The sequence below is a fragment of the Lissotriton helveticus genome, chromosome 5_1 (genome assembly GCF_964261635.1).
Source record: "Lissotriton helveticus chromosome 5_1, aLisHel1.1, whole genome shotgun sequence".
Classification (NCBI taxonomy): Eukaryota; Metazoa; Chordata; class Amphibia; order Caudata; family Salamandridae; genus Lissotriton; species Lissotriton helveticus.
The window spans coordinates 1,798,804,567-1,798,829,102 of record NC_136065.1 but is presented as its reverse complement, the minus strand read 5'-3'; the positions used below and the strand labels follow the sequence as shown (position 1 = coordinate 1,798,829,102).

General features: G+C 49.4%; 1 protein-coding gene across 1 annotated transcript in view; it reads left to right on the top strand.

The window, feature by feature from the left end:
- MYO1D (myosin ID) overlaps positions 1-24,536 on the top strand; it is a 620,564-nt gene that overhangs the window by 394,073 nt on the left and 201,955 nt on the right. Inside the window, exons 17-18 of the mRNA XM_078645112.1 lie at positions 12,190-12,413; positions 20,841-20,985. Coding sequence (XP_078501238.1) covers positions 12,190-12,413; positions 20,841-20,985 — 369 coding nt within the window. The remainder of the gene's footprint in view (positions 1-12,189; positions 12,414-20,840; positions 20,986-24,536) is intronic.

Sequence of the window (24,536 nt, the reverse complement as noted above, 5' to 3'; positions counted from 1 at the left end):
GCCATGCATCGCTGGGTGGGCACAATCGCTGTCAAATCCCTGTGGCGTAAATGGATTTGAAAGGCCGCTGTTTCTCGTCACCGCGCGGCCTCTTGCTGGGAAGATATTGCTTTCCAGCATACGGCGGCGGCGGCACTACCCCGGGGCGGGGTGTGTGTGTGTGTGTGTGTGTGTGTGTGTGTGTGGTGGGGGGGGGGGGGGGGGAGCGAAGGCTGCTGCTCACTGTTCCGCCGTGTGACAGCTCATCGGGGGGATGAGAAGGGTGCGCGTCAGGGGGGCAGACACACGAGAAAGGACGAGACAACTGCTGGCACATCTTAACTACTGAGCGCGGTTTATGCTCGTCGGATGCGCCCCCGGCAAATCCCTGCTGCGGCGCGAAGGCTGCTGGCTCTGACTTGATGCGACCCGACGCAGAGTGGATTAAGCGCCTTAGCTTCGCCACCTTGGCCTCTCGTAGCCTCTCACCCACGGCGGCCTTCCCCTCAGCAATGGCGCCAAATACACCGCCCTCCCCCTGCTTCCTTGCAAAGCCGACGAGATATCACGGAGGGTCGTGGGCCCGTGGTGGCTGACATGTCAAGGTCAAGGTCGAGGTCGACTCATCCTTTCATCCCTTTACTGTGACGAAACCAACGCAGTGAGCTACATAACACCAGCTAACGTGTTTCAGTGCCTCGAGACATTTCACTTTGGCGTGTGCACGATGTAATACAGTTAACAAGATGAGGAGCGACGCATTCAGGGGCACGCCTGTTAGGGACAGTATCTACAAGCGGGCTTTGTGATTTGGTAACCAGATCACTTATTACATATAAACATGGAGCTGTGCTAGTAAAGAGACAGACGACCAGAATGTTGCCTGTTTCATTTTAAACAAACTGCCCTGTGTGGACAAGCCAGTCACATAAAGGTGTACACAGTGGATGAAAGGAGTACAGGGTTATTCCAGAAAAAATCTGATTTCTCCAGGAGTAAAGGCTGGGCAAGAGGCATACTGTACTTCTAGAATCTGGCGTCATAATATGAGACTGCGGGGAGGGGCTGCAGGGAACGTCACAAACTAATTTTCAATGGAAATGACAAATGAAAGTGAAGGACTGAGGTTTTTCTTTTAGCAGCTATTCGGCTGAAAATGCGACTGATAATTTTATTGTGCATTTGACCCCCCCTGAACACTTTTTTTCAGATATGTGATGTTGAGCACTCGCTCGTTTAGAATTTAAAATATTGCGTTAATACATAATATAGTTTCTGCACATTTTACCTATGGCTGCCTGATGATTTACTTTTTTGGCACTGGACAGAACCAAGTCAGAAATAAAGAGTAAGCAGAGATAAAACTGGAGAATATGTAGACTGTGCAAAGTGCATGCCTCTTCATTTTGGGTTTTGTTACACTATTTTACAGTGTACATTTTATACATACTTGTGCAGTTCTACCGCAGATGGGTTTGGGCTCGAAAATGATATATTTCCTATGTTAAAATTCTGAGCATATTTCAAATGACTCACTGTGACCTCTCCCATAAGCCCACAAAATCCCATACTGCGATGTCGCCCGATTATGGGTTTTTTCTGCATTAGCATGTGTGCAGTAATGTGGATCTACGTGTAGGAACAGTAAAATCATGTTTAATTTACCGTACCCCACGGGGAGGCTGAGTGAGTCACTTGTGAATGTGTAAGAGGTACAAGAGATACAACCTGCAAAACTGTTGTTACATGTAGGGTGTAGATTTGCCTGTACTTGATATGTGCTGTGATATTTGCTACTGGAATGCCTTCAAGGTGTAGGGCCTGATATGCTACTGGACATTGTGGTCACCTACCCTGTAGCTGACAAAATCACAGGCTTTGCACCTACAAAAGACAAAGTCACATTAATTGAAAGGCACAATCTATGAAAACATTTCTCAGTGAGTCGAGGGAATAAATCAGTAGGAAAAGTGGTGTGAAATGGATGTCCCACACCCCAACAAATCCTAATGGAATGTAACAATGGGTTGTAATTGCAAACCATTGATTGCTTACCAACACCCGAACTGTAGAGGCATCCATCTACAAAATGAAAGCTGTCCACGAGGGACACTTTCCGTTTTGTCAGTGTAGGTTGTGGGCACTGGGAGGAGCATTTTGTGGCTAGCGTCATGCTCCCCACAATTTCCTTCACATCATGAGAATATTTTTTCTGCTTGCAATTCCTGTACTTGCAATACAAAGATGCTATTTTGTGATCTGGAATTTAGGTGTGGTTGTCTGAGAGCCTACCTTTGCAGGCATTTATCCCCTGCATTCTGTATTTTGGTAGGTTTCACAAACAGAATCTGCCTAATTAAAATGTATTGGACAGGATTCTGCGAATCCTACCGAAAGACCATTTTGCACTGTGACGGATCAGTTACAGTGGAAAACAAGACCCAGATTGAAAACCAGTCGCTGAGCAAACACAGCAACTGCTTTGCGACCTGGAAATTTGTGCATCATTCTCCTAGCAGAGGGCTGCAATTTGTGGAGTGGTTCAAGCTTCAGATTGTAGGAATGGTGCAGTGCAGTCCTGCTCCCCAGGTGCCTTGCTCTTTGTCCATTTCTGGCTTGTGTGACATATGGTAGTTCAAGGACATGAAGTGAAATCCCCTAGTGCCCTACAGCGTTATCTCCTGTGTACCTACTTATTCTTTGTACTTCTTCTGCAGATAGTGCTGAGGACATCCCTGGGTCTGAAACATCTCACCCAGAGGATGCTCTTTTCAAGTTGAAGCAGTCTCAGAGTCAGACAGACCCTCTCCCGTGCTGTCATTTAATGCCTCGCACATATGTCCTGAAGGACATCCCCCAAAAAGATGAAATGAATACCTGTAAATTCCACGTCATCAGCCCTATAGACTTCTGATTAATCCTTCTGTACTCTACCATATCAAACATAAAGTGCCTATGCAGAGACAGCCAGGCGAGCATTGTTCAGGCATCCCCCTACGCTGCATCTTCAAAACCGGTTGTCTGATTTTTAAATCCCTGCACGGCAAAAGCCCTAAATTTATCAACAATCTGATACTTAGGTACATCCCCTTCCGCAACCTACGTTCGGCCCACCTCTCACTCCTCCACACCCCCACTTTCATGCGGAAGCTCCTTGGAGGTTGCAGATTCGCTGTTCTCGCCCCCAGTGTTGGACAGGCCACATGAAGGGCCGCTCTCCCCCGGCCCAACCAGGCCCGAACCAGCCACGCAAGTACCACACACCACCATTACACGTCCACCGTCCCCGCAGGGACCCCTACACTCGAACCTGTTGACCGCGTAGGCCGACCCACTACCGGCCTGCGCGCCCATCCTGGGCGCCATCTTGGACACTCCACCACGAGGCCGCCTGGCCCCCGATCGACCTCAACCCTGGGCCTGGCCAGGCCTCAGACATTCCGGCACCAACATCCACCCAGGAGGTGAGCGGGCTACTTGGTCAGTCAATGGGAGCAAGAGGTGTCGATGGCTCTCCCCCGCCAAGTACCGCTCGCCCATCGCCTCCCCGGGCGCTGGCTCCACCCCCCTGCTGGGTGTCTGAACCCCCTCATCCCGGACCTCCCGACCTCCAAGTGCGAGGGTCCGGACATCAAAGCACACCAGCCCTATAACTGGGGCAGCTCCAGAGCCGGACGACAGTTGTATCTTGGAGTCGAGAGACGCAAAGAAGAACTCATCCTTGACGGACTACTGGCGCTGCCGTAGCTCTGTCTTGTGCACCCTCGTCTTGCCTGCTGGCGCTGCCGCGGCTTTGGGAACCACCCTATCCTTCATCGTCGTCGGGACCTGCTGGCGTGGCCGCGGACCGTTTGTAACCACCACCTTCATCGGGACCTGCTGGCTCTGCCGCGGACCGTCGTCTTCCTTCATCCATCACGGGACCTGCTGGCTCCGCCGCGGCCCGTTCATCTACACCACCGAGCTCGAGGATTGAGAGCTATTTCCATCTCTTTGGTAACAAGACTGTCCCGCTACCCTTTTCCCAAACAGAGACCAGAATAGAGGGGACCCCTGAGTCCAGACCTCCTTGTACCATTCTACCGTACTTGAAGAATTGCCTATAAAGTATCGTTGAACTTTATCATTGTGTGGTGTCCGTCTGTGGGGGGGGAGTTACTTGTCTGTACGATTCACTGGAGACGGCTCTCCCCGGAGACCTCTCCCCTTATCCTCGGCCGACCCTCCCGGTCCGTCTAACATTGGTGGCCAGCGACGGGATCCGAATCACCGCATAAACCGTACAGAGAGTAGCTCACCCCACGGCGAATCACGATGTCAACTAAAGACAGCGGATCAACGGAGAAATTCCAGATGGAGAAATTGGACGAGTACAGCCATCGTGAACTTAAACAGTTCTGTATCGAATTAGGTATCGCTACCACCGGACTAAATACCAAAGATGACTTTAAGCAGGCCCTGGAATCTTGGGCAGAAACCGGGGCTGCCGGAACCCCCGATCAAGACATCGCAGCACAAACCCCCATGGCCCCTGAAGAACGAAGAACGGGTCTCTCGCCAGACGAGATCCAGGAACGAGAAAGAACCCGACTACACGAGCTGGAAATGGCCCGGCTCAAAATGGACGTTGAACTAAAGTTGGCCGAACAGAAAATCCACTTAGAGCACCTACGTCTCCGAGAAGAAAGAGAGGAGAAACAGAGACAAAGGGAGCTCGAGGAAAAGAAACTGGCATATGAACATGAGCGGAAATTAGCTGAAATCGACCTACGCAAACAGAATAAAGAAGCAGGGGTGCCCGAGCAACCCCACACTCCAGGGGCAACAGAGAAGAAGGTACACATCCCCAAGGATGTCGTTCGAGAATACTTCCGAGAGGACGACATCCAGCAATGGTTTAAGGCCTACGAAATCGCTATGACTGCACACCGGATCGATAGAAGCGATTGGGGGGCCGGTCTGTGGGGGAGATTCCTCAATGAGGGCCGCGACGCCCTGCTGCAACTCCCGGACCACCAGATGACCTCCTATGACCATATGAAAGCTGCACTCCTCACCCGCTATGGCCTCACACCCGAGATGTACCGTCAGAGGTTCCGAGACTGCACCCGCATCCCAGGTACAACTTGGGTGGACTATGTCAATTACTTCAGCCGAGCCTTCGAGGGCTGGATCAAAGGAAGCAGGGTCACAACCTACGAACAACTGTTCAATCTTATGGTATGGGAGCATCTGTCGAACAATTGCTTCATTGAACTTCGTCAGCACCTCCTCGACAGCAAGTTAACGGATCCCCGGCAGCTCGCAGCCGAAGCAGACCGGTGGGAGATCACCAGAGTGAGTCGAAATGGGTCCTCCGAACAGAACCGGAACAACAATGGTCAGCACCGTCCCCGAGGAGGTGGAGGCCAAGGACGCGGAAGAAGCAACGCTCCGGTCACCCTCACTACCAGCCCCACCCCCCCGGCCAACCGGGGCAGCACCCCAGCGCGACCGGGACATCGAGCCAATGTTACCTGCCATCGATGCCAACGAGTCGGACACTATGCAAACGACCCAAACTGTCCCCAGTACCAGAGCCCAAGACCCCGCCAAGTAGCCGCTGCTGCTCTGGGGGAGGAACAGATCTCAGAGGAACAAGAAGAATATGAACAGGAACACCAAGAATGGGAGCCAGCCGCCATGGCTCTCGCCTGCCTAGGGGGGAGAGACATGGTCCCGCGGGTCCCCCTACCCGCTAATACCCAGAAGTACAGCCAATGGGTGGGCATCAATGGACGCCGGGCTGAAGCCCTTCGTGACACTGGGGCCAGTGTAACAGCCGTCCGCTGTCACCTGGTGACCCCCGAACAATACTTACCAAACATTCTCTGCCCTGTACGTTCAGCCGATAACTCAAAGTCTGTGTCGGATGGCCTGCGTCCCCTTCGAATGGGGAGGGGTCTCCGGCATGTTGAAGGTGACGGTCCGAGATGATGCCCCCGTAGACTGCCTCCTGGGTAATGACCTGGAAAGCTCTCCATGGGCAGCAGTCGAACGAAAAGAGCACCTGGGGATGCTGGGCGTCCCGGACTGGGCGTGCGTCACCACCCGGTCCATGACCGCCCGTGCCAACATCCGCCCAGAGGAACTCGAATGGCCGGCGCCACCGCCTCCGGTCGCCCCCGCCGAAACCACCGACCGTGACGTCCCCCCCGAACCAGCTCAACCTCCAGACCTCGCTAACCTCGACCAGTGGCCTCAAGAGGGGGGGCCCACGCAAGAACAATTTCGCCAAGAACAAAAGACCTGTCCCTCCCTCGAGGGACTCCGCCAGCAAGCGCTAGCCCAAAGCGCAGGGGATACCTCCGGAACTCACTGGGTCTACTGGGACAATGATCTGCTGTACAGTGAGCAAAGAATCGCGGAGCTGGGGGCCAGCCGAGTCCTGGTGGTACCCCTCCGTTTTAGAGACTTTCTGCTAAACCTGGCCCACGATGTCCCCCTGGCAGGACACTTGGGTCAAGACAAAACCTATAGCCGCCTGGTGACCCACTTCTTCTGGCCCAAAATGAGGGACAATGTACACCAGCATTGCCGATCTTGCCCCACGTGCCAAGCCAGTGGGAAGAGCGGCCGCAAACTGAAAGCCCCCCTGCAACCTTTTCCCGTGGTCACCACCCCGTTCGAGAGGGTCGGAATCGATATCGTAGGGCCCCTGGACCCGCGCACAAAACAAGGCCATCGATTCATCCTGGTGCTAGTGGACCACGCCACCCGCTACCCGGAGGCTGTTCCCCTGCGGACTGTGACAGCCCCGGTAGTCGGCCGGGCTCTGATGGGGATCTTCTCCCGGGTGGGCTTCCCCCGGGAGGTCGTCAGTGACAGAGGCACGAACTTTATTTCGAAATATATGAAATCTCTCTGGCAACAGTGCGGGGTTACCTACCGGTTCACGACCCCCTATCACCCTCAAGGAAACGGCCTCGTTGAGCGGTTCAACCGCACGCTCAAAGGGATGATCGGGGGGTTGGAAGAGCCCCTCCGTCGCCAGTGGGATGTGCTGCTGCCGTGCCTCCTCTTCGCATATCGAGAGGTTCCCCAGAAGTCCCTGGGCTTCAGCCCATTTGAACTGCTATATGGACACCCCGTGCGCGGGCCGCTCAGCCTAGTTAAGGAAGGCTGGGAGATGCCCCCTCTAACGAACCCACCAGATGTTTTCCGCTACCTCCTAACACTCCGCAACCAGACCCGGCGATTCCGAGGACTAGCAAAAGCCAGCCTAGAGGCCAGTCAAGAGGACATGAAAAGGTGGTATGACCGGAATGCCTCCTCCATCGAATTTGAACCTGGGCAACAGGTATGGGTGATGTCCCCCACCGAACCCTGCGCCCTACAAGACAAGTGGACAGGGCCCTTCAAAGTGGTCGAGCGCAAGGGTCCGGCTACCTATCTCATCGACTTGGAATCTTCCCGGAACCCCCTCCGGGTCCTCCACGCTAACAGACTGAAACCGCACTTTGTACGGACAGAACTCAGCCTCCTGATGGCCACAGACAATGGGGCTGAAGAGGACTCCGAGCCCCTCCCGGACCTCCTACGAACGCGGGAGAAAGATGGTTCCGTAGAGGGGGTCCGACTCTCAGAGGCCCTCACCCGAGAGCAACGCCAGGAGTGCCAAGTTCTCCTGTCACAATTCGCCAGCCTGTTCTCCCTCACCCCAGGTGTCACTTCCTGGTGTACGCACGATGTGGACACGGGGGACAGCCCCCCTATCCGCCACCGGGCCTACCGCGTGCCAGATCGGGTACGGGCCTGCATCCAGGAGGAAGTAGCCAAAATGCTCACGCTCGGGGTCATCGAGCCCTCAGACAGCCCCTGGGCCAGCCCTGTAGTACTGGTCCCCAAAGCAGCTGCCCCCGGCACCACACCAGAACTCCGGTTCTGCGTCGACTACCGGGGCTTGAATGCGGTCACCAGGACAGACGCACATCCCATCCCCCGGGCAGATGAACTAATCGACCGCATGGGAGCTGCCCGCTACCTCAGTATCTTCGACCTGACGGCGGGCTACTGGCAAATCGGCCTCACACCCCGGGCACAAGAACGTTCTGCCTTCTCCACTCCCGATGGCCATTACCATTTCACAGTCATGCCCTTCGGCATGAAGAATGCCCCAGCAACATTCCAACGACTCGTCAATCAGGTCCTGGCGGGGCTCGAAGGATTCAGCGCCGCCTACCTAGACGACATCGCTGTATACAGCAACCAGTGGTCCGAGCACCTCCGCCACCTCCGAGCAGTGCTGCACGCCCTTCAGCAAGCTGGCCTCACGATCAAGGCCAGCAAATGTCAAATTGGGCAAGGGTCTGTAACCTACCTCGGGCACCAGGTGGGAAGCGGCCTGGTGGCCCCTCTGCAGCTAAAAATTGCCGCCATCCAGTCCTGGCAGCCCCCCATTACCCAGACCGAGGTACGGGCCTTCCTGGGCCTCACGGGCTATTACCGAAGGTTCGTGAAAGACTATGGTACTATCGTGAGGCCCCTCACAGAGCTCACGTCAAAAAATCAGCCCCAGAAAGTCAACTGGACCCCAGAGTGTCAAGCTGCATTTGAACAATTGAAAGCCGCCATGTGCTCCGCCCCTGTGCTCCAGGCCCCCGACTACAGCCGGGAGTTCATCGTCCAGACGGATGCCTCCGACCATGGCATTGGGGCAGTCCTGTCTCAAGTGAACACCGAAGGCCGTGATCAGCCGGTGGCCTTCATCAGCCGGCGACTCCTACCACGGGAACAACGCTGGAGCACCATAGAGAGGGAGGCCTTTGCGGTGGTATGGGCCCTCAAGAAGCTCCGGCCCTACCTTTTTGGCACACCCTTTCGGGTACAGACCGACCACCGACCCCTGCAGTGGCTGATGCAGATGCGGGGGGAAAACCCGAAGTTACTACGCTGGTCCATCTCCCTACAAGGGATGGACTTCACAGTTGAACATCGGCCTGGGCCAGATCACGCCAACGCAGATGGCCTGTCCCGGTTCTTCCGCCTCGACGAGAAGAGTCCCCAAGAGAATGGGTAACTCTCCCCGCCTTCAGCTGGGGGGGACGCATGTTGGACAGGCCACATGAAGGGCCGCTCTCCCCCGGCCCAACCAGGCCCGAACCAGCCACGCAAGTACCACACACCACCATTACACGTCCACCGTCCCCGCAGGGACCCCTACACTCGAACCTGTTGACCGCGTAGGCCGACCCACTACCGGCCTGCGCGCCCATCCTGGGCGCCATCTTGGACACTCCACCACGAGGCCGCCTGGCCCCCGATCGACCTCAACCCTGGGCCTGGCCAGGCCTCAGACATTCCGGCACCAACATCCACCCAGGAGGTGAGCGGGCTACTTGGTCAGTCAATGGGAGCAAGAGGTGTCGATGGCTCTCCCCCGCCAAGTACCGCTCGCCCATCGCCTCCCCGGGCGCTGGCTCCACCCCCCTGCTGGGTGTCTGAACCCCCTCATCCCGGACCTCCCGACCTCCAAGTGCGAGGGTCCGGACATCAAAGCACACCAGCCCTATAACTGGGGCAGCTCCAGAGCCGGACGACAGTTGTATCTTGGAGTCGAGAGACGCAAAGAAGAACTCATCCTTGACGGACTACTGGCGCTGCCATAGCTCTGTCTTGTGCACCCTCGTCTTGCCTGCTGGCGCTGCCGCGGCTTTGGGAACCACCCTATCCTTCATCGTCGTCGGGACCTGCTGGCGTGGCCGCGGACCGTTTGTAACCACCACCTTCATCGGGACCTGCTGGCTCTGCCGCGGACCGTCGTCTTCCTTCATCCATCACGGGACCTGCTGGCTCCGCCGCGGCCCGTTCATCTACACCACCGAGCTCGAGGATTGAGAGCTATTTCCATCTCTTTGGTAACAAGACTGTCCCGCTACCCTTTTCCCAAACAGAGACCAGAATAGAGGGGACCCCTGAGTCCAGACCTCCTTGTACCATTCTACCGTACTTGAAGAATTGCCTATAAAGTATCGTTGAACTTTATCATTGTGTGGTGTCCGTCTGTGGGGGGGGAGTTACTTGTCTGTACGATTCACTGGAGACGGCTCTCCCCGGAGACCTCTCCCCTTATCCTCGGCCGACCCTCCCGGTCCGTCTAACACCCAGGATTTGGAACTCCCTGCTCTGATCTCCTGAAATTCCGGAAATCCCTTAAAACCTGGTTGTTTGAGCAAGCCTACATCTGAAGCTCTCATAGGTAACGGTTTATGCTTTTGTTTTCCGACAGCGCCATGAAACCGCCCGTGTACGTGCGCTTTACAAGACATTTTTAACATTAACATTACATCCAAAGTGCTTGATGCCAGCTACTTTGGGTGCCAGTTCAGGGTCAAATAAAGCATAAAGATCTATGCTTATTACATCTATCCAGCTAGTTAAGGACTTCGACGTGGAGCCGCCCTGCTGGTGACTGTGCCAAACTCCAAGAAGTTACGAATAGGAGGAAGAGGTTTTTCAAAGCAGACAGCTCAGCTGTTGAAAACTTTGCCTATGAAAAGCTGCACCAGGCTCACTCTTTAGAAGTTAAGGCAGAAATTAAATATGAGATCGTTTATAGGACAAGCTCACAGTTTATTTCAGTGCCAGGGAGCCCTCATGGTAAACGTTGCACAACTTAACTTAATAAATACATAGACTTCCATTGAATCCTCCAGCGCTTTGCCTTATCAGTCACATAGATTTTCATTGCATCCTACTAAACTCCCCCATATCTCCCCGTTGACCTCAATAGAATCGTACATTGTTCCATCAGTTCAGCCTCATAGACTTCTATTGCAACCTCCAAGGTTCCAGCACCTGAAATTCATAGATTTATGTGTTCTTAATCCTTATGCGTTCCACCACGTTGGCCCCATAAACGTCAGTTGAAGCTTGCTGCGCTTTGCCTCATCAGTCCTACCGACTTCAGTTTTGTCCTTCTAGGTTCTGCCATGTCAGTTCCACACACTTCTATCCAGTCCTCCCAGGCTGCAGCACACAAGCACACTAGACTTCCATTGAATCTTTCTACGCCCCATGACATCAGCCATGTAGACTTTTAATGGATCCTTCTGTGTAGTGCCAGACCAACCCATAGACTTGCATTGAATCTTTCTACGCTCCATGACATCAGCTGTACACACTCAACCACACCAGCCCCATAAATATCCATTGAATCGTCCTCCAACATACTATTTCATAAGACCTGTAAATTTCCATGGAATGTAGTCCACAATCACAGCCCCACACGCTTCCATTGAATCCTCTCTTTCTTCATCATATCTGATCCACAGACTTTGTTGAATCCTACTATGTACAAGAGCCCCATAGATGTCTATGGAATCTTCTACTTTCCATGCAGACTTTTATTGGGTCCGCCACATAAGCCCCATAAATATACATTGAGTCATCCTCCCACATTCTATCTCATTAGCCGTGTAAACCTTCTTGTAATGTAATTGTGCTTCACCACCTCTGCTCTAGGTGCTTACATTGAATCCTTCCATGCTTCATCACATCAGGCCTATAGGCTCCTATTGAATACTACTATGTTTCCCCACAAGAGCCTCCTAGACTTCTACTGAATCTTCTAATTTCCATATAGACTTATTGGATCCACCACATCAGTCCCGTAAATATACATTTAGTCATCTCTCACATTCTGTCTCATCAGTCCCATAAACGTTCATGGCATGCTGTTGAGCTTCACCACCTCAGCTCTACACGTTTACATTAAATCCTCCCATTCTTCAGCACATCAACCACATAGCCATAATCTTTAATCCTATTATGTTCCTCTACATCCACCCCATAGACATCTATTGAATCCTACTACCTGCCAGCATCTCTGTTAAATCCTACGGTTGCACCGTATCATCCACCTAGACTTCCATTGAATCGTCATCCCATATTTCAGCTTATCATTTCAATAGACATCCATGGTATCCACTTTTGCTACGCTACATCAGCTCCGTAAACTTCATTTGGTTTTCTCTTAAGTTGAATTCGACAAAGATGAGTGTCGGGAAATGGTAACGTGTAGTCTGGAGCCAAGTTTGATGTTTAGTAGCGAAACAACATTTATAACACCATTCAGTCACGGTTACGGGCTTCCCAGTGTTCCAAAAATGCTTATTGGAGAGTAAGTTAAAGCACCACTCGCCATTGAACTCTCTCCGCATTCATCTACAGGTTTGGAGGGGTGCCCTGGCCCGCGCCCGCTACAAGAAAACCAAGGCTGCCCTCACAATCATCCGCTACTACCGCCGCTACAAGGTGAAGTCCTACATCCGTGAAGTCAACCGACGCTTCGGCAATGTGCGTACCGCCCGGGACTATGGGAAGCACGTGAAGTGGCCGACCCCGCCCAAAGTGTTGCGTCGGTTTGAGGAGGCATTGCAGGCGATTTACCACAGGTAAGGAAAAGAGATGCTGCCCTTTATCTTTCCCATAGGATCAGGGATGGTGCTTCCTTAGGATGAGGTAAGCTTCCCAGATGTTATAGTTGGAATGTTGGTAAATAGGGAAACAAAACTTAAAAATACCTTTAGGCGAAGAGTATTTTTACATTTTTCCTGAGTTTTACCGAAAGTTTATTGCCAGCTGGAGTTAACGTCAGCAAAGATTAGCTGCTTAATATCCTAAGCTGATCTAGGCTTTAGACCAGTGGTCTTTAACTTCAAACTTTTAAATGCTGAGCCCCTTTAAGTTAAATAATTTGGTTTGGGAGCCCAATACGATATAATATTTTCTCAGTTATCTAATTTGTTAAATATTGTGAACAAGCCAAAATATTGTAGTGGAGCTTCAGGACATTTCCTTTAAGCGATGTAGACAAAAAATGTATGTAATATTGTTCAACTTATCACAATAAATACATGCATGGTAGAACTTTATAAGAGCCAACATTACAAGCGAGATTGGAATCAGGAAGTGGGCATCTTGAAACAATTCACTATTTTGACAGTTTTTGTCTTACAATAAATCTTGTATATGAATCTTTTTTTCTTGCAATAAATCCTGTATATAAAATAATAATTTTGGAAACATTTGTTTTGCGTAAAGAAGCTACATTTTTAAGGTGTTTACTGAGTAGATAGAGGGTGTATACCATTTAAGAACATTTTACAAGAACCAAATCTTTTTTCTTTTTAATTTCTCACATTAGCATAGTTAATATTTTAGAATTTGCATTAACGTTTGGCTGTTTCATTTAAAAATTGTTTGCCAAGCACATATGCGTAATTCTGTTTATTTTTAGCTACATTTTTGAAGCTGATGAGAAAGCTGCAGACCTCCTTGCAGCAACACGCTCCCCTCTGCACATCCGTTTAGGTTCTGTGGGAGTCCACCACATGCATTGATGACCACAGCTCTTGAGGCCCCTGCTCCATTATGTCAGCCTTGCCTTATCTAAGGGGTGGGGGGGCGGGGTGGGATCAAGGATCTGTGGTCTGGTAATGTGGAATACCCCCCACCTGAGGGCTTCTGGACGTATACTCCACTATTTTAAGTCTAACCCCCACTTTGGGTTATATGCTCCGGCCCAATCCGTCCTGCCGTTTAATTTTGGCCCTCGAGGTCTGTTCTTCAGTAGTGTCTGTCAGGTATTCCACTCTAAGGTCTGTAGCCATTCGGTGCAGTAGTATAGGCCAAGACCCCACTTTTTCGATCTTGAATCCTGTCGTGTAGCATTGTCAGGTCCAAACTTCAAATTCCTCAGTTGGTAGGGTAATCATGTCAGTAAGTTTTCCACCTTAGAGGTTTGGGCTCTGTGCTCCAAAAGTGTCAGTCAGGTCCCCACCTTAGTGTCTTACATTCTGTACTCTAGTAGCATTAGTCAGACCCTGTCTAAAAGTCTCGAGTCCTCAACTCCAGTAGTGGAATGCAGGTCACTACTCTAGGATTTCGAGGTTGCTGTTCTAGTGCTGCCAGCCACCATCCACCACTAGTCGTTTGGGCCCGTGGTCTAACCGTTTCAGCTATTTCCTCCATAGAGTCCTTTACTCCAGTGGTGTCAGACATTTCCTTATTTCAGGGTCTTGAAAGTTGGCCTCCTTAATGTCAACCAGGTCCACATCTTAGTGTCTTGAAAATGGCCCCTAAGCATAGTCAGTCACATCTCCACCATAAGGTCCATATTACGGGACTGCAATAATATTTGTAATTTCCCACCATTACAGTCTAGTTTGTACTCCAGTGGCCAGTTTCCCACTTTAGGGTTTCCTCTGCCCAGTGGTTCCTGTAAAGTCCTTTCTATAGATACTTCTAGCCACAGATGCCAACAGAATCTATAAACTCTTGCAGTAGCTCCTGTGTGCCTGTAGGTGCCTCCACTGTCCTCTATCTAACCTCTAGACATTGACACAGAGCTGTATATAGACACCACCCTTGTACACTGATGTGAGTTCCTTTTTTTCATTGTCCTTTGGCACTGAGCCTGAACTCCACTCCTACCTATTTTGGTTTCTATCTTCTGCCAAAGCTTTGCTTTCTAAACTTTTGTCAGTGTGAACGTATGTTTCCCCTGTAGACGACAGGCTTAAAACTGTGTCACGTGTGATACTAAAAGATGTTGGTTACAGACCCACATGATGTTTGTCTGTGATGTGACCCACATGATATCTGTCTGGGATGTCTCAGTTCCACACAAGACTCCAAGCCCTACAACAAATGCTCCCTGATGATTTTGGAGGCCGTCAAGGAGCGGGATTGTATGGGGTCACTGAATCTGTAGGATGTATACTTTCATGTGTCAGTACTTATGACACACGGGAAGTTTCCCCACTTTTTTTGTGTGAGCCCACACTTTCACTTCACCATCCTGTCTTTCAGTCATACTTACAGACATACCTTGTCAATGGTTGCAGCCCATCTTTGCAGATCAAGGATACATATATTCCCATACCTTGATGACGACCTGCCGCAGGTGAGCTAGGTTCCACTGACCTTGGATTACCTGCTACTCTTCCAGCTCTCGTCGTTCTGAGGCTTTTTGCTCCACTAGCTTTGCAAATCCTGCAGGTGCCTCCTGATCAGTGGCACATGTTGACCTTCAATGGAATTTGAGTCTCTGGTGGGTCTGGCGGTGGAGATGACTTAGGGGAAAGATTTGTATCTTCTAAGACAAGGATGAGGAACTTGGCTGATGCCAATCTGGCATTCATCAGGCTGATTTCCTTACCTCCTGTATACATCATAATGTTGACCGATGCATCATCTCGAGGCTGGAGAGGTCAGCTGAAGGATGTGGAGATCAGAGGTCTCTGGTGAACCTATGTCATCACACAAACCTACTTGAGCTGCTGCCATCCAGGTGTCTCTCAAGGGTTTCTTGCCGTCTATCAGGGGTAGGTTAATTCAGATGCTAATGGGCCAAGTGGTACTGCAACAAGCAAGACACTGCAAGGTGATGTGGGCTGTGCCTAGATGTTGTGGGATTGGCTGGCACTTCACATGATCTGCCTGGGTGGTCAGTGATCTAGCAGGATTCCTCAACAGCAGATCAGATAAACTCAACTTACCGACCACGAGTGGCGTTTACACCCAGAGATGGCACAGGGTATCTTTGCCTAGTGGAGCATTTGCTTGGTGCACTTTTTTGCTACATTTGAAAATGATCAGAGTATACTGTTTTACACTCTGGAGTTAGTTCTCAGGGGTATTGAGGGAATACACTTCGATGTTGTTTCGGGGCTCAAACAGATTGATAGTAGACCTCCTCCTTGACCGTGTGAATGCCAGTGATTTGGACACTATGCTTGAAACCAAACTAAACTCTCCTTTGGGACTCGCAAATGAAAAACGTGCATTCTTTTATATCATGGAACGCAGGGCTGCAGAGGTTCCTTATTTACAATTACCTGTGTTAACACCAAAACAACATTAATGACAGAAATCATACAGTCTAGACCATCAACTACGGAGCACTTATTGTCATTTATTGAAGCACTTATTGAGGCTTTATGGCAAACTAGTCTAAACCTTGCCCTGCACCTGCTAACAGCTGCCCGATTGCTCAGCGCCATAGACCACCTCCTAGAGACCGATTTAGGCGACCTATGATGCAACATCCAACTCCGTAGAGTCTCATTGTTTAAGCTTCAGCAAGCAAGGGGAAGCCTAATGCTTTCTCGACTGCTCCTCAAGACAGAGAATCCAAGAAGACTGACTGGCACTCTGTAGAAAAGCTTTTTTTTCAACTCTAGTTTTGCTCTGCGTGCTCTGAATGCAATGTACCTCTTGGGACATGGTGAGCGAGATTTTGCTTATGCTTCCTGAGGTCTTTCGAGTTTCCTTTGCTCAAATTGTACATTGCGATCAGAATGTGGTCATATACATCCTTCGGGTCAGGCTGGACACCACAGAGTGTGCTGATATTACCACAGGCACCTGCGTCATTGACAGAAAATATGCTTAGATGCGTGCTACCAGGTTACCCTGAGATTTCTAGATATCATTGATGGATATGCTATTTGACGTAGCCAGACTCTTTGGAGCGAAGGCAAATTCGATCCTGGAGCACTTTTAGTTTTATGGCCGGCTCCCTGGGGCTACTACCTACTTGCTAACCAATTCAACCAACTGTACCAGAAGCTCTGTCAGTACACATGGGGCCTTGCCTACTGCCAGAGGCAGTCCTCACTACATTTCCAGCAATGCAGCCAGACTTTTCGTAGGGAAGAGATGGCGGCATAGACCATGGCCATTTGTAGATGCAGGAGTCCTCATTCTGTTCCTAACCAGCTGCAGTAACCACCAAACCACTTTACTTCTCCTTTCAAGGGTCATATGGGACAAGTAAGGGTCAGAATTGGATTTACGGACCTGTGTTCTGTTTGACCAAATTGTTCTGTTTGGTTACGCCCTTTCCCTTTTATTCACATCTCCCACATTAGTGGGCATACATCAGCAGAGCATGCCATCAACCTAGCCCAATTAGTTGAAATATAGCATGACAAGGGTGTAATCAAGGTGGTACCCGAGCTGGAGAGCTACTACTAATGTTTCGTGGTTCACACGAAGGATGGGGGGGGGGGGGGTAGTTGAGATGCATATTAGGTGTCAGACTTCTGAATGCCACCCTCAGGAAGGGCTTGTTCAAGGTGCTAATGTTGGCCCAGATTCTTATTCTCTTGGATTCCAGGGACTGAATAGTGTCCTTGGATTTGCAGGATGCATCTTTATAGTGCCAATTCTACAGTCTCATAGGCACTGCCTCAGGGTTGTAGTGCGGGTCACAATACTTCCAATTTACTGTCTGCCCTTCAATTTTCCCTCCGCTCCAGGGTGTTCATGAAGATGGTGTTGGTGGTCGTAGCTCATTGTTGCAAGCATGTATTACATGAATTCCCATACCTTGGCGATTGCCTGTGAAGTTGTGCTTTCCCCAGTCAGTATTGAACTGCTTGGAAACAACGGTTTTGTTACTGTCCACTCCTGTGTAGAGCATCCGCTTGATAAGGAATGTATCCATCTATCCCTTTTGAAGATGTATCCATCCTGGACACATTCGCTTTGAAAGTCTTTCCACCTGTGTCTCAAGTCCGGCACATTCAGCTATGATCCCAATGTTTTGAGCTCGAGCCTTGTTCCGGTGTCAATGATTGTGAGGTGTCTTTATCTCCTGGCTGTGTCTCGGACTCCATTCATAAATCAGAAGAGGCAGCCAGGTCCTTCAGTGGCGGATGGCGGGTGCCAACCTGACATGCAGCAGACTTTTCTACCCTGCCCCTCCAGAGTTCACAGTAGTGACGGCTGCTTAGTCTCTGAGCTGGGGAGGTCAACTGAACAAGGTAGAAATTGTAGGCTTCTGACCCCATGGACCCCACTACATAAACCATTTGCGGCAATGTGCCATCCATCTGTCTCTCAAGGCCAACCAGCCCTCCATCAGGGACAGGTCATTCTAGTTCCTAGGGAACAAAACGTCTGTCATACGCTACTGCAATAAATAGGTATGTGTAGGGTGACTAGCCCTCTATCTGGAGGCTATGACGCTATGGTGGTGGTCAGATCCCCATGGAATTTCTATGACAGACAGTCACCTGGCCGGGTTCCTAAATCAGGGTGGACTAACTCAGCAGGTGTTATCATACCAATCAAGAGTGTATTTGTTCCCGAATGTGGCTCAGGATGTCTTTATTCACTGAGGTATATATTTTTCCGCCACCACCTGCAACACTTAATGTCCCACTTTTTGCACCCTGGAGTTTTCTCTTAAAAGATCTAAGAGACTTATTCAATCTTCAGTGGGATTCCAACCTCGTTCATACATATCTGCGTCTTCTACTGTTCCCACTTGTCCTGAAGAAGGTATGGAGAGACTGGGCGCAGTTCATCTTGATAGCCCTTTACTTAGCTTGGGAGACTAGTACCCCACCCTGCTGGGTCTAAGCATCTTCCCTATTCTTTGACTGCGTCTTCAGAAGGACATGCTGTCCCAATGGAAGGGCATAGTTCTGCACCCAAGCTCCACAATCTATATCTCCATGTGGCATGGAGATGGAGCGGAGTCAACCGAGTGGCTTTGGCCATCCAACAGATGTGGTGAAGGTGATTTCTGGCTGCTCACTGTCCATCTACAACGTTCCATCTACTCTGGCTGCTGGTCTACGTTTTTTACATGATGTGAGAACAGACAAGTCTATCCTCTTTAAGCCCAGCTGTCTTATATTCTCACATTTGTTTTGTCTCTGGCCTAGCAAGGCTTTGGAAGGGGCAGAGTTACAGAATGCTTTTGGCCATTTTAACCTTTCTTTCTTTGCCTGATTAGACTTTTTTTATATAAAGTAACTCATTGTTACACATTTAATAAAAGGGTGTTCATACATGTTTCCCCCTGCTCCTATTATTCTGCTGTGGAACCTTTATTTGGCCCTTGCCTTTTTGACATGTGTACCGTTTGAACATATCCACAGTGGAGCACTGTCACCTCTGACCCATAGGAGGTTTTTTCATAGTCATAACTTCTACGTTGCATCATTGATTTGCAGGGGTTTTCTTTGAAGCCACCATACTACACCTTTCCCCTCTCCCGACATGCCGGTTCTTCGGATTCTAGCATCCTTTCTTCCGAAAAGTAGTGTTTCCTTTTCATGTGTAGCAGCCCAGCATCTACCTCCATTCTCGTCTTCACCCCATACCTATAAGGAGGAGTAGAAGCTGTACAGGTTGGATCTTGAGCTTCTAAATTGTTGGTACTAGGGAGCACTGGGTGAATGATAAACTATTTGGCAGTGAGAGAAAGGAAAGGCAGTCTAGAAACGGATCTTATCAGATAGCACTGTTTTGGGTTTTACACATTTGCCATGTTGCTTCATGAGTGTCTGTGCATAACTTCTCCAGGGACAACTGTATCAACTCTCAGGCCCGCGGGAATGGTCATTGTGCACTCTTGTTCCTGCAGAATGTACTTGGTCAAAGTCCATTCCTCAGACCCACTAACTTTGGGGGTGAAGAGGACTAGTATGGTATTGATTTAAAAGAAGAAGATTTTGCAGTTAGATATATGCATCAGAAGAAAAAGTTACTTACCTTTGGTATCTTGCTTTCTGCTGTCTACCCTATTAACTGTACATTACCCACTACCCACCCACCTCTCCTTTCTTAGGAGTGGCCTTCCTGTAGATAATAAGGTTCCACGCTTGACTTCCCCCACTATCAGCTTCTTAAATTGTCAATCGATCCATGTCTGAGGGCACAGAAATCACCTGTTAATAAACTGAAGTCCGTGCACATGTGGGCACTTATATGCCTCTCTCTGTCGTCACTTCAGGAGGTGTGATGGTGTTGCCATGGATTCTGGTAGCGCCACCTACTCCTGTCTAGAACTGTGCATAGTTACTTGAGTTCATTGTTGAGATGCATTGGAAAAGTTTGTGGTGTAAATTTACTGGCAGAGTGTAGGAAATTAGGTTTGGCAGCCATCGGTAGACACTTGTACGGATCAGAATTCCGTGGAAATGTTTGTAATGTTTTATTCCTGTAGATATCTATTTATTCATATTCTTTTTGTTGTACTAGTGAGTGCAGAGCTAGACCAGGGTATAATGCTGGGCTTGCGCTGCGATATAACAGTTTGTAATGCCGGCACAGTCTTTATCCTTGATGGAGAGCTGCCGGCGCCTTCGGAAATAAAGACCTTTCCCATTTATATTTCAGCCTACTTTTGATGCCTTTTCGCAAGATTACCACTGCAAGACGCGCCATAGGTGTAAAGAGTAATACATTTGAAACACGTGGGATTAACAGTTGCCATAAATGAGGTTCCTTTTAGGCGTGAATGTATATGACACGTAGAGTTGTTAACCATACCAGGTAATGGACGGCTTCATTTAATTTGTTTGACCTGTAGTGGTGTTATCGATCAGTTCTCCTCACAAATTGGTTTTAGTGGTAGATTTACAATATTGGCTTGGGTATTAGTTACTCTCGTACTTATGATAACTGACTGGGAGAGTTCCTGTCTTGTTGTAGGTAGTTTATGAGCAGTAGAGTTGCTTTTCTTACTAGTTGATGGACAGCTTCGGCTTATGTGGTCTTCAAAGCTGGACCCCTGACTGAGGTAGGCCTCCCTTTCCCTTTCCCTTTCAGTGAGTACCTGAGATACCAAATGTGCTCGGCTGTGTTGGCTGAGGGGGGCGGGGATCCTTTTAGTTTGTAATCATGGTTACAGACGTAACTCTTTGAAAGATGTTGTCTGACTGCAAGTTTTGGGGGGATATGTGTGATCCCACAGTAAGGATCTTGAGACGATTGATCTACTCAGAGTCTTTGACAATTTTGTCACATTCAACAGAGCAGCAATTCCAGACTGACTGTATGCCTCGTCTTCTCTTTAGGTGGAGAGCCTACCAGCTTATAAAAAGCATCCCTCCTGCTGACCTGCCCCAGATCAGGGCGAAGGTTGCCGCCATGGAAACGCTGAAGGGTCCACGGGCAGATCTTGGTCTGCAGAGATCTTGGGAAGGCAACTACTTGGCTTCAGTGAGTAGAAACAACCATTGTGTAAGAAAATGTATACCTGCCTGAAAATGTATTTGAATGATCCTGGCAAACAACCCAGGTGTGTTTGTCATTATTCAAAACAACTCCTCGAGTAGTAGTAACTAATGTACACGTCAGGCCGTTGAAGGCAGCATACTTCAGAGTTTCATGATAACTATCAACTATGTGAATGATTCTGATTTTAGATTGTATGTAACTGTATCTTGTGTGGGGATCCTGGAAATCTGGCATCGGTTCATCTGAATGGGAGGGAGTGCAAGCGAGCAGTGCTGTAATGGGGAAGAGTGAGCTGAGAGGAGACATTGAATAGTTTGGTGGTGATTTGTGGATTTGCATATTAACATGGACAACTCCATATTCAGTCAATCAAAAATGTATTGGAGGGTTAATTAAAACCATTACAATAAAAACACTTGTGCATGTATTGGATAAAAATGATCAATTAAGAAAATCATCATTACAGCAAGTATATTTGTACAAGCTGAGCTCTCTGGACATCACTATATATATATATATATATATACATATATATATATATATACATATATGTGATTTGCGTCTGAATTGTCCAAGTCATTAATAATGTGCATAAAGTATAAGAGTCTCGAGCCCTGCACCTGTCCTCTTTAGATGTAAGGCTTCGGAGAAGTGCCAAGTGCTAGGCTCATTAATGCACCCTCTCTGAAGCCAAACAGCTGCCCTCCTTAGATATAGAATCCATGTGATATGCCAAATGCTGTACTTGTTGATGCTTCCTTTAGTGCACTGTTCAGATCCCTCATGGGTTTCTCTAATCTCAAACCAGCGTTACAAGATACATCATTGATTTCATGATTAAATAGGCAGTTGCTCATATGGGTCTGTGGTTCATTATAGTCCACTACTGGGTACTTCACCCTTGAGCCCTCATTTGCATCTCATAGTAAATTAACTGTTAAGCATGCATACACTATCCTACCGACCTTTAACAAGGGAAATATCTATGCATAAAGAGCCACATTTGCATTCTCAAGCTCCTATATAGCAAACTCCATGAATTTTAATAAGCAGTTCATGAGCTGTAGATAAACTCCGCACAAGCACTCATTCATTGCAGCCTTAATCGACCTAACTATCAGTCCGTTAAAACATGCGCAAATGCTTCCTTCTGAGGGGGCATTAAAAGAAGGCACAAACAGATTACATGTTCTATTGTTTCAACTCAATAACCGCACCCTCTGCAGCAGGAGCGGTCTCAGTAGTCCCTTTCAGCTTGAAAGCTTTATGTTCAACTCCAAGACCACATCAGTGCTAACCATCTCCGGTATGACTACCAGTCTGGCTTCGGATCACATTGCAGTATGGAGACTGCAACGGTACACCAGGGGCGGCTGGTGACATTTGAAAGTGGAGGGGCGTAAACTAATTTGCATATTGCACCGCAGCGATCGAGCGCAGCCCGAACCACCTTGCATCCATCCATACATCATTCATGCATCCACCCATCTATTCACCCACCCACCCTGCATCCATACATCATTCATTCATGCATCCACCCATCCATCCATCATGCATCCCTTCATCATGCATCCATACATCATTCATACATCCACCCATACATCCACCCACCCATCCTGCATCCATACATCATTCATTCACCCATCCACCCATCCATCCATCATGCATCCACCCATCATGCATGCATCCATGCATGCATCCATCCATCCATCATTCATGCATCCATCCATCCACCCATCAATCATGCATCCACCCATCCATCATGCATCCACCCATCATGCATCCATCCATACATCCATACATCATTCATGCATCCACCCATCCATCCACCCACCCACCCTACATCCATACATCATTCATGCATCCACCCATCCATCATGCATCCACCCATCATGCATGCATGCATCCATACATCATTCATGCATCCACCCATCCATCCACCCAACCAACCATCCTGCATCCATACATCATTCATTCATGCACCCATCCATCCATCCATCCACCCATCCATCCATCCATCCATCCACCCATCCATCCACCCATCCATCATCCATCATACATCCACCCATCATGCATGCATCCATCCACCCATCCACCCACCCATCCTGCATCCATACATCATTCATTCATGCACCCACCAATCCATCCATCCACCCATCCATCATGCATCCATCCATACATCATTCATCCATCCATGCATCATTCATGCATCCATGCATGCATCCATGCATCCATCCATACATCATTCATGCATCCACCCATCCATCCACCCACCCTGCATCCATACATCATTCATGCATCCACCCATCCATCATGCATCCCTTCATCATGCATGCATGCATGCATGCATCCATACATCATTCATACATCCACCCATACATCCACCCACCCATCCTGCATCCATACATCATTCATTCACCCACCCATCCACCCATCCACCCATCATGCATCCACCCATCATGCATGCATCCATCCATGCATGCATCCATCCATCCATCATTCATGCATCCATCCACCCATCCATCATGCATCCACCCATCCATCATGCATCCACCCATCATGCATCCACCCATCCATCATGCATCACACCCATCCATCATGCATCCACCCATCCATCATGCATCCACCCATCCATCATGCATCCACCCATCCATCATGCATCCACCCATCCATCATGCATCCACCCATCCATCATGCATGCATCCATGCATCCAACCATACATCCATACATCATTCATGCATCCACCCATCCATCCACCCACCCTGCATCCATACATCATTCATTCATGCATCCACCCATCCATCCATCATGCATCCACCCATCATGCATGCATGCATCCATACATACATCATTCATGCATCCACCCACCCATCCTGCATCCATACATCATTAACACACTGAACTATCTCAAGTCATTTGTGCAAGCTAGTTTACTAGAACACCGAAAAACACACACTCTTACCTTGCTGCCGGTCCCGCACACGTCACAGGCTCACAGCGCCCCTGGCCAATCCTGGCGCCAGGGGCACAGGTACCCTCTCGCCCGCAGCACGCCCATTAGGGCTCCTGATGGGCATGCGCAACGCCGCCAAAACACAATTGCGCATGCGTGGGCACGGGTAAAAATTCACCCTCCGTCCACACGCATGCGTACTTGTGTTGCCGTCCGTAAAAACATGTCAATGAATCAACATGACGCCCGCCCGCCCGGCGGTCTGACGTCATGTTGATTCATTGACATGATTGTCATGAGGGAGCTGCGGGCGGCGTCGGGCAGGAGGGCTACGCCCCCACGCCCCAATGGACGAACCGCGCCTGCGGTACACATCGTAGACGATGCCTTCTTGACCACAGGTAAAGATGACTCCTGCATCACGATACTGCTGGATCTCTCAGCTGCTGTCCACAATCAATCATAACACAAAAGAACCCCTTGGTCTGAAAAGGGTAAGACAATAAACACTTTAGCGTAGCTGAAATTGAGTATTCCTTTTAAAGGACGATTTCCCTCACCCACCATAGGTGGCATGAT